This window comes from Hibiscus syriacus, unplaced genomic scaffold (genome assembly GCF_006381635.1).
Source record: "Hibiscus syriacus cultivar Baekdansim isolate YM2019G1 unplaced genomic scaffold, ASM638163v2 tig00117005_pilon, whole genome shotgun sequence".
Classification (NCBI taxonomy): domain Eukaryota; kingdom Viridiplantae; phylum Streptophyta; class Magnoliopsida; order Malvales; family Malvaceae; genus Hibiscus; species Hibiscus syriacus.
Genome location: NW_024063519.1, coordinates 1,644,675 through 1,659,605, shown reverse-complemented (window position 1 = coordinate 1,659,605; position 14,931 = coordinate 1,644,675). Strand labels below are relative to the sequence as shown.

The following is a 14,931-nucleotide window of genomic DNA, read 5'->3' as shown; positions in this document are numbered from 1 at the left end:
ATTTGTTTTTACTTCTTTATTTTGTTCTCTCTTCCTTATTTTATTAAATCTTATTATGTACATATTCTTTAATCCACCTTCTTTTTTATATATTTACTTGTTATGAAAGCCTATTTTACTATTGTTTTTTTCTTCTTAATTAATTTAAATATTATTTTCATTTTTTCATTCATGTGGGTTTTCTTTTCCGGTTTCTTATGATTTATTTATTACTTATCTTTATTTATTTTGTTTATTTTATTTTCATTTTCTGTTACTTTGATCATCTAACACTTTTTGTAACATCTTAAGGGCACATTTTTAATCTGTTAAATGTAAGCAATTTGGATCGTTATTTTACCTTTTAATTTAAGCTTTCAGCTTTCTTAATTAAAGACAATTGGAAATTACGTAGCATCGAAAGGGCAATTTAAGGTTGCTAACCCTTCCTTGACTGTAATCGACTCCCGAATCCGACATATCTTTGGTACGACGCATATCATGTAAGAAATAAGGTATCCGATCAACCTATTTTTTATAAAATAAATTATCGGTGGCGACTCCAATCCATTTAACCTAAGTCGAAGCCCAATTCCGAGCCCACCCGAAAGGCGGTTCCGACAGCTTGGCGACTCCGCTGGGGACACAGGTAAGTGAGTCAGGCTAAGATGATTTCCAGTTGTCTTTTTAACGAAAAGGGTAAGTTTAAATTTTAAGGTAACATTTCGATCCTTATTACTTACTTTTGATTATATTTTCGAGTAAATAGTTGTACTAATCGTTTTATAATGATTTCAGCCATCAAAGCTCATTTTTCACTTAAGGCTCTAAACCCGAGCTCCGAACCCATTTTTAAGTGGGGGTGAAAGTGACGCCTTCGTGTGAATTTATTCATCGCATAGGCCTAGCAAGTAGCCTTCGGGATTCATATATCGTATGTATTCGTGTGAATTTATTCTCCGAATATACATAAGGGAATGTATACTCTCGAGTTTAACTTAGTCCACACTAGCCTGTGATGGGTTTAGGACTAAGGGTCTGGTAAGCCCAAGGGGGCGCCGGCAAGGAGAACTCGGGTACCATTTTTTAGAACCTAGACCGGGAGACTATAGAGAATTAAAGCCTACCCCGAAACCACATTCCAAAACCTAAGATATTTTTACCCTAACATTGCTATTTGTTTGTCTTTCTACTTTTCATTTTTTCTTTCATCATTTATTTATTTTATTTTATTTTATCATTTTTATTTTGCTAACTTTTTGCCTTTGTGTTTCTTTTAAAGCACTTGCATCATTTAAAAGAGGTGTTGATCCACCAAAAATGTGTTTGTTAAGCATGAATAATCTGTATTAATGGACAAAGGGGTTGTAATACAAGAGATGAAAATACATAGGACAGTTTACAAGGCAACTATGTGTCACATTCAATTTAGAAGATGCAGTGCCCACAATTGAAGGGTATATCACTCTGCTGCGTTATAAAGGACTCAGAATGAATCGGGTCTACATTAAGCATAATGAAAGTCTATCTTGGAAACAAGAGATGAAATACATAGGACAGTTTACAAGGCAACTATGTGTCACATTCAATTTAGAAGATGCAGTGCCCACAATTGAAGGGTATATCACTCTGCTGCGTTATAAAGGACTCAGAATGAATCGGGTCTACATTAAGCATAATGAAAGTCTATCTTGGAAGAACTGACTGGCAGAGGTTGCAGGGGCAAGATGGAGGTCATTGATCTTGAGAGTCCCTTCAAAGACAACAATGGCAAAACGATAGCTGAAATTGGAGACCATTGCTGACGAATTTAAGAAACATACAAATGAACTTCACGTAGTTCCTATCAATTAAGGGCTCCAATGATGTATTCGTTGGGAACATGCTCAAAAAAAGATAAATGCCCGAGATACAGTCATTCGAGACTTCTTGGGCCAGTACAAAAAACAACTCAACATTTGTACGGTTCGTCCAGAGAAGCTGGAGCGGTTTGACAGGTTATTCAACCGGTGACAGACGAACGCAGAAGACTAGTCAGCATGTCAAAAACTGTCATGATATTTTTAGTCTCTTAAAAGATAAAACACTTTTGTCCCCAATAAGGATTATTCATTATAACAGGCACATTTTTTGGATCAATGCCTCGGATATTTCATGCATTATGCATTTAGACATATTTTGCATTTTGTTATTTTGTTTGCATTCGCATTAACTAACATATGCATGTCTCATCAAAAGGAACACATAATGGATACACCACCTCAAGCATTGGACACACCCCATCCGCATAACACCCGCTTGAAAAAAGAAGCGAATGGAGGCCAGAATCATTCAAATCGAAGAAAATATGGCAAAATTGCAAAAAGAGCTGGAGGATAAGATGGCTCAGAACAGTCAAAATACCTTGGAGTCCATCAAGAAGAACCAGGAGTCCTTGGTCGATCAAATTATGGCCAAGTTATCGGGTCTCCAACAAGTCAATATACCATGGGCAGGTTCATCTAAAAGAGTCACTATACCACCAACCCCACATGTGGTTATTTCACCCGGGATCATACTCAGACCGCAAGAAAACTCTTCTTTTACCAAAGAAAAAGCATCATCTGCTGCGAAGGTGCAAACTTCCACAACCTGTCCTGACAATCATCCGGAAGACTATCATATCTCAGATTTTGATGAGGAGGATAAGACAAAGAAGATGGAAGAGAAGATCAAGATGTTAGAAGATCAGATGAAGATGATCCAAGAGGACCATGATTATAATGAAGTGAACACAATGGAGCTGAGCCTGGTTCCATATTTGGTGCTTTCACCAAAGTTTAAGGTCCCAGAGTTCGAGAAGTTCGATGGGAACAGTTTCCCCTCAGCCCACATCAGCCCACATCATTATGTTCTGTCGGAAGATGACGGGATATGGGGGAAATGACCAACTCTTGATCCACTGCTTCTAGGAGAGCCTGTCTGGTTCAGCTATCCGGTGGTACAACCAGCTCAGCCGAACTCATATTAAGACATGGAAAGACTTAGCCAAATCTTTTTTGGAGCAATATAAGCATATTAAAGATATGAGACCAGGCCGGGTTATGCTACAAAGCCTGGAGAAAAAGCACAATGAAAGTTTCCGACAATACGCACAGAGATGGAGGGATCTATTTGTATAAGTTCATCCACCTTTGGATGAAAAGGAAACTAGAAAGCTATTTGTACAGACCTTGAAGACGCCTTACTTCGGGCACCTGGTGGCAATTACATCGGAAACTTTCTCAGATCTAGTTATGGCTGGCGAGATGATCGAACTAGCTATAAAACAAGGAAAAATTGAGGGAAGTGACTCCAGTGAGAAGCCTCCCATGAAGAACAAAGAGCGGGAGATCAACAATGTCAACACATACAACGCTAACAAAGGTGTTACGATCTCAACCACTGCAACTGTATCATCCGGTACTTCTAAATGAACTCAGAGGGAACCAATGAATGAAAGTGAATCTTACCTGGCTAATCTGGGGATTAGACCTCATAATATCTTCCATAAAAAGACTCGCATCAGTCCAATCCCAATGACATATGAGGAGTTGCTCCCAACGCTAGTTGAGAAGAATCTTGTGACTTCGGTTCAATCCAAACCTAGAGAGGCCCCATATCCTGAAGGCCATGATATTAACGCCATATGCAGTTATCATATCGGGAGCTCAGGGCACACCAGTGAGAACTGTGGGGCATTGAATCGTAAGGTCCAAGATCTGATCGATTCAGGGGCATTGACTTTCAATGAGTAATGAGGTATTCTGATTGAGTTGATTGTGGCATCCATCATGAGTTTTGTTGTGTTCTCATCTTGTTTGAAATTGTTTTTCTTTTGTGCTTCTTATGTTCAAAAGTTACTTGACGTTCAAACATTTTAAATAAAATGTTTCCTTCTGAGGAAATGAACAAATTTTAATCTTGAATTCCTTGAATATCACCTTAATAAAAGTTGTTTAATAATTAAGGTTGTAAATCTTTGACAAATGACAAGATTAAACCTGTAAAACAAAGACCTCTTGGTCCTAATTTAAAAGATACATCAGACTATACGCTCTTCTCTTACAGGGACCGAGCTAGTTTTCTCTTCTCATGAAGAGTCCATCAAAGGTTTGGTATTCATGTATGTGTTAGAAGCGAACAAAATGGGGCAACTAGCACATGAGATTGCAAAACTAATTGGTTTATACTTTTGTTTAAGACGTTCAGTGATGATCTTCTCAGATGAAATGGTCAAGTAGGTGAATCTAGTTTAGGTCAGTTGCTTGGGAATTGAACTCTAACGATGAGATTTTCTGACCTTCAAAACACCTAGACTATAACAGGTTCTTCTTAACAAACTTAAGAAATTGGACCCGTATACCCACATTATAATATTATTTATATACAATAAAGCTTGAGTTGTCCCTTTAGAGCAATTAGTTAAACGCCCCAATTTTATGGATAATATTCAGCTAGCCTTATAAAGGTGATTATACTATACAATAAAGCTTGAGTTGTCCCTTTAAGGCAATTGGTTAAACGCCCCAGCTTTATGGATAAGATTCAATTAACCTGATAAAGGTATTTACATATTGAGTTGTCTCTCTAGAGTAATTGGTAAAACGCCCCGGCTTTATGGATCCAACTAGCCATTTAATGGAAAATTTAAATAAGGAGTTTCGGTAAAAATGGACTAAGGGAGTTAAGGAACACCTGTTATAGTCAAATACACACGAGTACTCAAGAATCTCCTTTTTAAACCGATATTTCTACACTACCTTTGTTAGAGGAGCTTACAAAACTTGAACAAATGGAAGATTTCAGAGAACTGAAATAGAAGTGTCCTGAAAGGTCTAGCCATTGATTATGCTAGTTGTGTCATTTTGTTCGCCTCTGATCAAAATGTAAAATCAAGAAAGAAGGGTATGCACTGATCTTCACGATGACATAATCGATGAAACAAACTTTAATAACCCACCTCTAAACCAACTTTTCGATCTTGATATTTGTCAAAGGTTTGCTGCTATCAAAGATTAAAAGAGCATTTGATTCTTTTTAAATCCAATGAACTCCGGTTTTATGATTTGCTTCAATTGTGAAACCTAGAATGAGGCAATATTTTTCAAAACTCCTTTTGATATTTTTCAAAATTTTGAAAATTCAAAAAAAAAAAAAGCATTTTCAAACAAGATGAGTTCTCTGGAAGCATGTCTTGGAAATCAACGAATATCTCTCCGAAGCTCAAGATTGAAGCTGGGGCAGGAGAAGCCAAAATTTTGGGGCAAAATTTGTTGGAGCAAGGAAACTAAGTTGTCTTAGGCTGAGGTTTGCAAGAGTACACCCTGGTAGAAATGAAGACAAACTGGGTCTAAGAAAATGAAGTCTGCTCATACAATTATTCCCTTCACAGATCAACATTTTGTACATCGGATTTAAGCATATTGAAGAATCCAAGATCAAGAATGAGAAATTCAAGATTCCAGCATCAAGAGTCATCGAGACTGACAACCAGAGATTGAGATTTTTCTCTAAACCCTAAAATAACATATTTCACATATACATTTTAGGCATACAAAAGAGCATTGCATCCATGGCATCGCATATGTGCGTAATTTTGCAGATTCATGCTAGAGTCAATTTCAACTTCACAGCGAAAGACATTGAACTCAAAAGATATGCAATTTACAAGTGTTTATCTTAACTTCACAACGAAGGACATCCAATTAAAAGCTCAATTTCACAACATCCATGATTTTAATTTCACGAAGAAGGATATCGTGCCCGATGAAGTGATTTAGTGTCACAACAAACATGTCATCCACAGATTTGACTCTCTTAAGTCAACGATTAAAGCTTCTGAAAGGATTTCTTTAACATGCATAAACAAGCAGATTATCGATCACATTTGAGATTATTTCTCTCGAAACAAGGGGTCGTCTCGCTCAAGACTAATTTACTCAAAATAAAATTTTGTGTCTCTTGAGACAATTTCCATTGAAAAAAAATCTTTGAATTTTTCCTTGAAACAAATTGCGTCTCCCTTGAGACAGTTTCTTTTGAAACTAAGTTTTGTCTCTTTTTAGACAATTTCTCTTGAAACAAATTTTATCTCTCTTGAGACAGTTTCCCTTGAATCAAATTTTGTCTATCTTCAGACAATTTCCCTTGAAACAAAATCTTTGAATCTATTTTCCTTCAAACAAATTTTGTCACTCTTGAGACATTTTCTCTTAAAACAAATTTTGTCTCTCTTGAGACGGTTTCTCTTGAAAAAAAATCTTTGAATCTGTTTTCCTTGAAACAAATTTTGTCTCCCTTGAGACAGCTTCCCTTGAAACAAAATCTTTGAATTTGTTTTCCTTGAAACAAATTTCATCTCCCTTAAAACAGTTTCTTTTAAAACAAATTTTGTCTCTCTTAAGACATTTTCTCTTTAAAAAATTTCTCTCTCTTGAGACAGTTTCCCTTGAAACAAAATCTTTGAATCTGTTTTCCTTGAAACAAATTTCGTCTTCCTTGAGACGGTTTCTTTTAAAACAAATTTTGTCTCTCTTGAGACATTTTCTCTTAAAAATTTTGTCTCTCTTGAGACAGTTTCTCTTGAAACACAAAATCTTTGAATTTATTTCCCTTAAAACAAAATTTTGTTTACCTTGAGACTGTTTCTCATGAACCAACAAATATCTTTGAGATCGTTTCCCTTGAAACGAATTATGTCTCTTTTGAGATAACTTCTCTTGAAGCATCATCTGAATCATGTCATTCAAATCAAGGGCACGTCATTTGCAGCATAGCTTAAGTTGAGAAAAACTATCTGCCAACCAAAGACCTTTGAGTTTGATTACATTCAGCTTCGAGGGCACATCATTTGCAGCAAAGCATGTACGATTCCAACTTCACTACGAAGGGCATCGTACCCCAACAAATTGACCCAACTTCACGACGAAGGAGTCATCCGCAACACAGCCACACCAAAGTCTTTAAAACAAGTCTCACCTTCACGACGAAGTATCTTGATCCAGAAGTCGATTCAGAGGCCACTCGCCGAGAGCTTTGAGCTCGATTTCAACTTCACGACGAAGCATATCGTGCTCAGAAGTTTCCAGTTCAACTCAACCTCACAACAAGGGAGCCATTTCATATTGCAGTTCAAAGTGACGAACCAGTCAAATGTCGTATTTCCACTCCACACCGGAGGACATTCGATATGAACAAAATTTGTGTCTTTTAATCTTTGCTCTATTTTTGTTACACGATAATGAGCAAAGAGGGGCAGTTGTCGACACATATTTTGTCCGAGCATATGGCATTTACACGTGCTATCATTTATAACATATAGTATATATATACTATATAATATATATGTACCATGTTATATCTTATACATATTAGTTTTTGGTTATAGGCCCACAATTATTATAGAGTTCAGCAGCCCATTTTGCAAAGGACATGTGACCCAACAGGGGAACAAGACGCGGATTAGGGATTATTTTCCCAAACCCTAGCAAACTCTCACTCCAGCCGCACCGCAACCCCAAGCTTCTAGACTCCAATTCCCCATGCCCATGTTTCACGGCAGTACGTCTCCACCAAGTCACGAACCGTCCGACGCTCATCACCAACAACCAAAGCAAGAGAATTAGTTTGATTAGGACTCTGTTAAAATAGCATTTTCGTAGACTATAAATAAGTGTAATACCCATTCGAATGGGACATAAACCATTTACACACACAAAAATACTCAAATACGTAAGCAATCTTGTAACATTTGGAGACACGAAATAAAAAGCAGAAAATTTCGAGCAAATCGTAGTCAAGAATCGTGATTTTCCGAAAAGTAAAAGTAAGGAGAAAAGGTAAAATTCATACATTTGTAATTTTCGGCTTGCATGTTTCGTCATTGCTTTCGATTTTAAAAAACGAGTGGCCAAGGAACTGGGGTATTTTTCGAGATCTTCATTCGTAGATCTAGCCCCCGAGGCTTACTTTTTAAAGAAATGATTTTGGTTTTTGAAACAAGGAGGTGAAGGGCTTTTGGAAAAGTAAAAAATTGTATGGTTTCACCGCCGATGATCGGCGGCTGGCGAGACGGCGTCCCCATCGGATTCTGGAAATAGCAGTGGCTGTTCTTCGTGAGGAAGAACAGTTGAGAGCAAACATGAGAGGGGAGGGATGCTTTTGGCGAGAGAAGAGAATAAATGAAACTAAAAAAATATTTGGCTTATATAGTAAGCCCACAGATCAAACCATAACCCAACCCAAACTGCCTTAGATCCACGTGTTTTGGCCTTCAAAATGGGTGAATTGCGCCTTTAGTCATTCTCAGATTTTATGAGTTCATTTCGACCCTAAATTGAATTCCCATTTTGATTTTTATTCGAAATTTGGCCTCTAGTTTTCATTTATTTCATTTTAATCCTGTCACTATTATTATTATTATATACATATTTGCTCATTTTCTTTTTATTTTATTACTTACTTCTTTAATTTTATTAATACGTTATTACATGTATATATATATAGGTTTTTGTTTCCTTTTTCATTTTTATCACTATTATTTTTATTATTTCTATTTTTTATTTTCCTTTTATTATACCTATTTATATTATATATTTTCTTTTCTTTTTTTTTATTTTCCTAATGTTTATTTATGTGTATATATTTATTTGTTTTTACTTCTTAATTTGTTCTCTTTTCCTTATTTTATTAAATCTTACTATGTACATATTCTTTAATCCACCTTCTTTTTTTTATATTTACTTGTTATGAAAGCCTATTTTACTATTGTTTTTTTTCTTCTTAATTAATTTAAATATTTTTTTCATTTTTTCATTCTTGTGGGTTTTCTTTTCTGGTTTATGATTTATTTATTACTTATCTTTATTTATTTTGTTTATTTTATTTTCATTTTCTGTTACTTTGATCATCTAACACTTTTTGTAACATCTTAAGGGCACATTTTTAATCCGTTAAATGTAAGCAATTTGGATCGTTATTTTACCTTTTAATTTAAGCTTTCAACTTTTTTAATTAAAGACAACTGGAAATTACGTAGCACCGAAAGGACAGTTCAATAGTGTAACCCTTCCTTGACTGTAACCGACTCCCAAATCTGACATATCTTTGGTACGACGCAGATCAGGTAAGAAATAAGGTATCCAATCAACTTATTTTTTATAAAATAAATGATCAGTGGCGACTCCAATCCATTTAACCTAAGTCGAAGCCCAATTTCGGGTCCACCCAAAAGGCGGTTCCGACAGGTAGTATTTGGACACAGCCAATTCCAGTTGATTTATTTCCAGCCCCATGTTCAAGGCTTAAAGCGTAAATTGGGGAACATTGAAAATATTCAAATTGCACAGTTGAGATGGTTGATTCACTGAAAATATTAACGGATATTGGAGATGGTTGAATGTCTCTTGAGACAAATGTTGATCGAATCCTAATTCAGTTTCTCTTATACATTGGATTATAAGATGATGACGAGTAGAAGTCAGTGTGGGGATTCGCCACGTCTGTTACTGCATATTGCTCATGCAGAGCTCAGAAATTTTAAGTGCAAGGCCTAATCAATTTCTTTTGGTTTTGGGAACTTCACCAATTAAAATCCTCAGAACTGCAAACAGAAACACCAAATTGTTGATAAGAAAGAGAGGTAATACGTGACCAATGTCGATGTGCCTGTTATCGAGTAGATTGTGCACGTTGCCGTCATGGAACGGCCACTCCTCCATCGAGTTGTTTGTGAAGAAAAGTTTAAAACTGGAAAGAAATTGGGAAACCCTAGCTTCGATCGGCAGCGAGGCTGGTAATCGGCGATGATCAAAATCGATTCCAAATGCGGAAAACAATTGCTATCAAATTTTAGAAGCTGAGACTGATTTCTCTTTGGTTTTAATTACGAAAACGCTTTGGGACTTGAGACATCAAAGCAAACAAATGATCAACTGCGTTGCTTCCTTCGCGTTTGAGACTCTGTGTACTGTGTAATGAAATGATTCTCGTATTTTCGGAGGGGAAAAAGAAACATATTAATCAAAATAAGAACAAACGTATTGCGTTGCGGTGGGGAGCGTTGTTTAGACAAAGGATGAGTCAGTAAAATGGGCAATGTAGACCAGTAAGGACGGTCCAATCTATAGAAAGCCCCATGTAAACTCCCGCCATGATTGTCGGGTTTTAACCTCTCTTTTTCAGTGAAGAATGCTTTGATTTCTTTTTCTTTTTTTTAATTATAGAATTAATTACTTAATTGATCAAAGCATGATTCAAAGCCTTCGGCTTGTTGAAGAATAGATTCGAAGAAAACTTGAGAAAGCACAAGTGATGATTTGACGTGACATGAATGGGGGCCCCTATTTAGGTGAAACTCCAGTTTCATGCACCCACCATGTTTTCTTCCTTTCTTTTCTAATAATTATTTCTTTTAATTTGATAATAGCATACCAAAAATAAAAAATAATAATAAACTACTCTTTTCTTTTTCAACTTTGACTAATTTAGAGGGGGAAAAGATTATAACTGTGTTTCAGATTAAATATTTTTTCACATGAATAATTTTTGAAACTGTAAACATTATTAAAATTAACGACAACTGTAGACGATTCTAATTTGATTATAAATCTTAGTTGAATAATAATTTCTAAAATGAAAGACAATTAAAATTACAAAAATATTAATAAAATCTTCAAAAAAAAATTACCATAGAAATATAAAAGGAAAATAAATAGGCTAAAGTCAGAAATAATTGCCGATCATGAATCAAAACACAACTTTGATGATTACCATACAAATCAGTCTATTTCCCTGGTTAATGTTAGAAGCCTTATCTACCCAACCTTTTTCCTACACGAGTGTCCGGTTTTCATGTGGAAATGAGCAAAGGACTGGAAATAGTGCTTGCCAGCAGCTTTGGTGGTTCCATCACCGAAAACAATTTGCACCATTTCAGGTAAGGAGGCAAAAGACATCGCTGTCTCGTATATAAATGCATGCACGAGGGGTAAAATATACATTGGCAAAAAGACAAAATATTACACTAAAGAAAATATAAAATTACATCAACACCCATGGATGCTCACATCATAATATAATTCAAAGCACTACAAGATCACGAGTTTAACAACAAGGCCCCATGATGGCAAAACAAGGAATGCATCAGATGGTGAGATATGGGGCCCCCTTTCAAATTGTGGCATTGCATATGATGAAAATGGGGGAAGACTCTTTGCTCGTGCAATTTTCTGCATCAAGGAAAAAGGAACCCACAAGCATGAAACTTGACAAGAGTACAAAAAGGAAGAAACTGACCCAAAACACCTAATCAGCATGCGCTTAAAGGGCCCTCTCCAGAATAACCAGTCTTCCCTTTCACACATCCAAGCTGGGAGTTTTACTTTCTCTAATCCCCAAGATGATGACTAATGATTTACCTTACTTTATTGGCCCATAATATACACAGCAGTATTCCTGATTTCTGTAGCAAATAGACTCGGACTTCAGCCAATTCTACTGGTTTCCCAACTTAAACTGATTGTCTGTACTTATTTCATAGAGCTCCATTAACAATGGCAGAAGCTACCACTGATACTACTTGTACGAACAGTTGCAGTTCACCGAGTACTAGGTCTCAAGGTTTAGGCTGCGTTTCAAGGATTTCAAGTAGTCAATAGCTTCATCAAGAACAACAACTACATCTTTTCCCTCTCCACTTGGAATTATGCTTCGCAAAACCCTCACCGTCTCACGGATTTTATCCTTTCTCATCCTCTTGTTGCCTGAAGAAGAATCCATGTCAACTGATCTAGGACTTTGGCCATTGGCACAGCTGGATTCTGCATCATCCTCGTATTCTGAATTTTTGTTAGGATTCCCTGAATTAGCCGTGCCCATCAGCAACGGTGAATAACTGTTACTTCCATCATCATCAAGCAGCTTTATTCTCTTAGTTAGCCTTGTAGAGCTTGCAACATCTTCACAGCTTCCCTCACATTGCTCATCATGAGCAGTCATTGAACTAGGAGAATGACCCGTGCTCGTAACTTCATCATCATCAGTATATTCACTATCGTCGTCTGAGTAAAGCAATGCATTGAGTTCTTCAGTGTCCTCGTGCATTTCACTTTGCACATCAATCCCATTTTCATCAACCATAACTGTAGATATTGGTCCAGAATGAATATTCCCATTTACTTTAGCTATGGGATCTTCCACGTTAAAGTTACAAGCAACAGGAGATTTTGGACCCCAAGAAGTCAGGAACTTGGTAGGAGTCTCAAATGCAGAGCTAAGAATCAGGGTGGTTTGATCAGCAGACTGATCGAAAACAAGGAATCTCTTCTCTGCAACCCCAGGCCCTGCTTTGAGGATACCAGTACCACATTCGTTGCAATTTTCATATGCAATAGCTAGGGGTTGCTCTTTCACAAAAGAGTTTAAAGCAGGTTCAAACACCTGTCGAAATCGGGGTAAACAGTAAAACCAGCCACGAGGTTCATAACCTTGGCTAACCCGTAAGAGAGGCAATTCCGGATTCACATAAACCGGCGAAGTCCCAGCAGAGGACACCATATTAGTGCGAAGGCTCATGAATGGAGGATTAGTACTTTGCAGCCCAAAAGGAAGTGGAGTAGGCAAAGAGTTCAAGATGGGTGATTGCCTATCAAATCGCAGCTGAGGAGACCCGGATCCACGGCCTTCTCCCATTGAACGGGAACAATCACCTACAGGAAAACAAAAGAGTGAACCTGAAAAGGGTTATTCAAAAGACTAACAAGTAGATATTCGATAATACCAAGAAGTAGAAATAGCACTACATACCAGAAACCGAATGCTGAAGCAATGGAAATGGCAGTTAAAAAGCAGTTTCTCTCAAAACCAAAGGGGAAAATAGAACTAAAAATTCCAGCTTAACTTGAACGCGAAAACGAAAAAAAGCAACCTACGTAACTGGCTTAAGCAAATGACGGAAATATTCGGCCTGAAAAAAAAAGGTACGAAAGGAAATTCAATAAAGACTAGACATAAATTTTCTCACCAATCAACAAAAACACAATATAATGAAAGTACAGTAAATAATATATGTTAAAGAAAACAAATATGAATCAATGAAATGTAAACATCACAAAACAAAAGGGTATCTAATTCTTTCATAAATCCTTGAAAAAAAAATAAGGGAGAAATAACAAACCTGGCAATCTTGAAGAGGTTGAAAGCATGCTATGACTCTAACTACAATGGTGGCACTCCCCGCAATACCATTTTCATACTTCAATGCCCGGAATCTTGTTTGACTTGCTGCTTGGCAAACCATAACTACGTCCTAACCCTTCGATGTGATACCAAAAAAAGAGGGTCTTCCGGGTACGAAAACGTATTCAAAACCCCCCAAGATCCGTTTCTAGATCAACAAAAACTGAACAACCACCACTACCGCTACTACTAATGATAATTCTTGGATTAGAAATTTGAGCAATGTGTTTAAAGATTTTCAGCTAATCTGGCGGACATAACAAGGAACGACGATGAAAAAAGTGGATCCCATGGAGGATAGAATACTAATACTAACTAAATTTCAAAAGGTGGATCTTGAAGATGATGTATTATGGAATTACAGAATCACTCTACAATACAAGTTCAAGGAGATGACTTTTCGAAACACGTCGACTGAAAGACTCAACCACCAACGCATGCTGTTTCTTCTTCGCCGCAAATAGCCACTGTTTACTTCCTCTCCCAGCAAAACCAACCTATAATCCTGCAAAGAGGGATTAACACTAAAGATAATAATCTAAAACAACACAGGAACATAACAAAATCAAATGTGGAAGAGAAAATGATCAAAGAAGCTGACAACTTACAGGAAAGAAAAGAGGATAAGAAACCCAAAAACTCTCAATCAAAAGAATCACAAAATTGCTCCTACAATCCTTAAGCTGCAGTAAGAGAAAGGGATATTTTTGAAGCCTGGAGAAGTTTTTTTCGTCTTCCTGGAACAGAGATATTTGGGGGTAACAGTCAAAAGAGTCGAAAATTTATGGAATGCACGGATCCTAACATACACCAGCAGATTAAATAGGGGAAATAAATTGACGAAAATGTCCTCATTTCACCAAAAAAATAATATTAATTAATTAAAAATCCTAATTAAAGCTTTGACAATAACTGGTGAAGAAATGATGAAAGCACGGTTTGGTCCGTTCGGTAGGTGTTGGGAGTTCGGGGCCCCTTCGGGTGGCCTTACCATGACCGGTTCCGGTTTCGGATCCAATTTATACCGAGGAAATGAAAAAAATATCAACACATTATTATTCCACGGGATTCATATATTTCTACTGTACATTTTTTATTTAGATTCCACTGAATTTTTTATGTACATTTTTAAAAAATAATTTTTAATTCACAATCATAAAATTTTAATATTCAGATAACGATATAATACTGAATTTTATTAAATTATATCTTTTTTAAAATAAGATATACATAGATTTAATTAAATTGTTCGAGATTTTATTTAGTAATATTTTTATTTCTCATTTTTATTCCTTAAATAATAATTCTTAATTATTATTTTTATTTTTAAAATACTATCAGTTTATGTTAAATCCAAACAAATATCAATAATTAATTTTAATCTCATAGATTCAATACTTATTCACACTTAATTTTACCGTAATTATATAGTTATCATTGACTTTATCTCACCCACTTAACATATGATATATTGAACTTATCAATTGGCCTCAAGGATCGAAGAGAATATTTATTTTTTCTAAAAATTCTGAGTTCAAATAAATGCGTTTGTGGTGTATGTGTGTTGTAAATAGTAAAAAAAACATATATTACTTTGTTAATATTATTGGCTATTAAAAGTATTTTAATAATACATGATATATTGTTTTTAATCTAACCAAAACTAATATTGTTTTGTCCTTAATACTTATAATA

At 36.0% G+C, this 14,931-nt stretch overlaps 1 protein-coding gene across 1 annotated transcript; it reads right to left on the bottom strand.

The window, feature by feature from the left end:
- Nucleotides 1-11,144: 11,144 nt before the first annotated feature.
- LOC120194876 (transcription factor bHLH143-like) lies at nucleotides 11,145-14,010 on the bottom strand. Its single transcript, XM_039197053.1, has 4 exons — nucleotides 13,845-14,010; nucleotides 13,175-13,741; nucleotides 12,805-12,964; nucleotides 11,145-12,707 (listed from the first exon to the last, which is right to left on the bottom strand). The coding sequence occupies exon 4, from the start codon at nucleotides 12,688-12,690 to the stop codon at nucleotides 11,608-11,610; it is 1,083 nt and encodes a 360-aa protein (XP_039052984.1). The 5' UTR covers nucleotides 12,691-12,707; nucleotides 12,805-12,964; nucleotides 13,175-13,741; nucleotides 13,845-14,010; the 3' UTR covers nucleotides 11,145-11,607.
- Nucleotides 14,011-14,931: the final 921 nt, after the last annotated feature.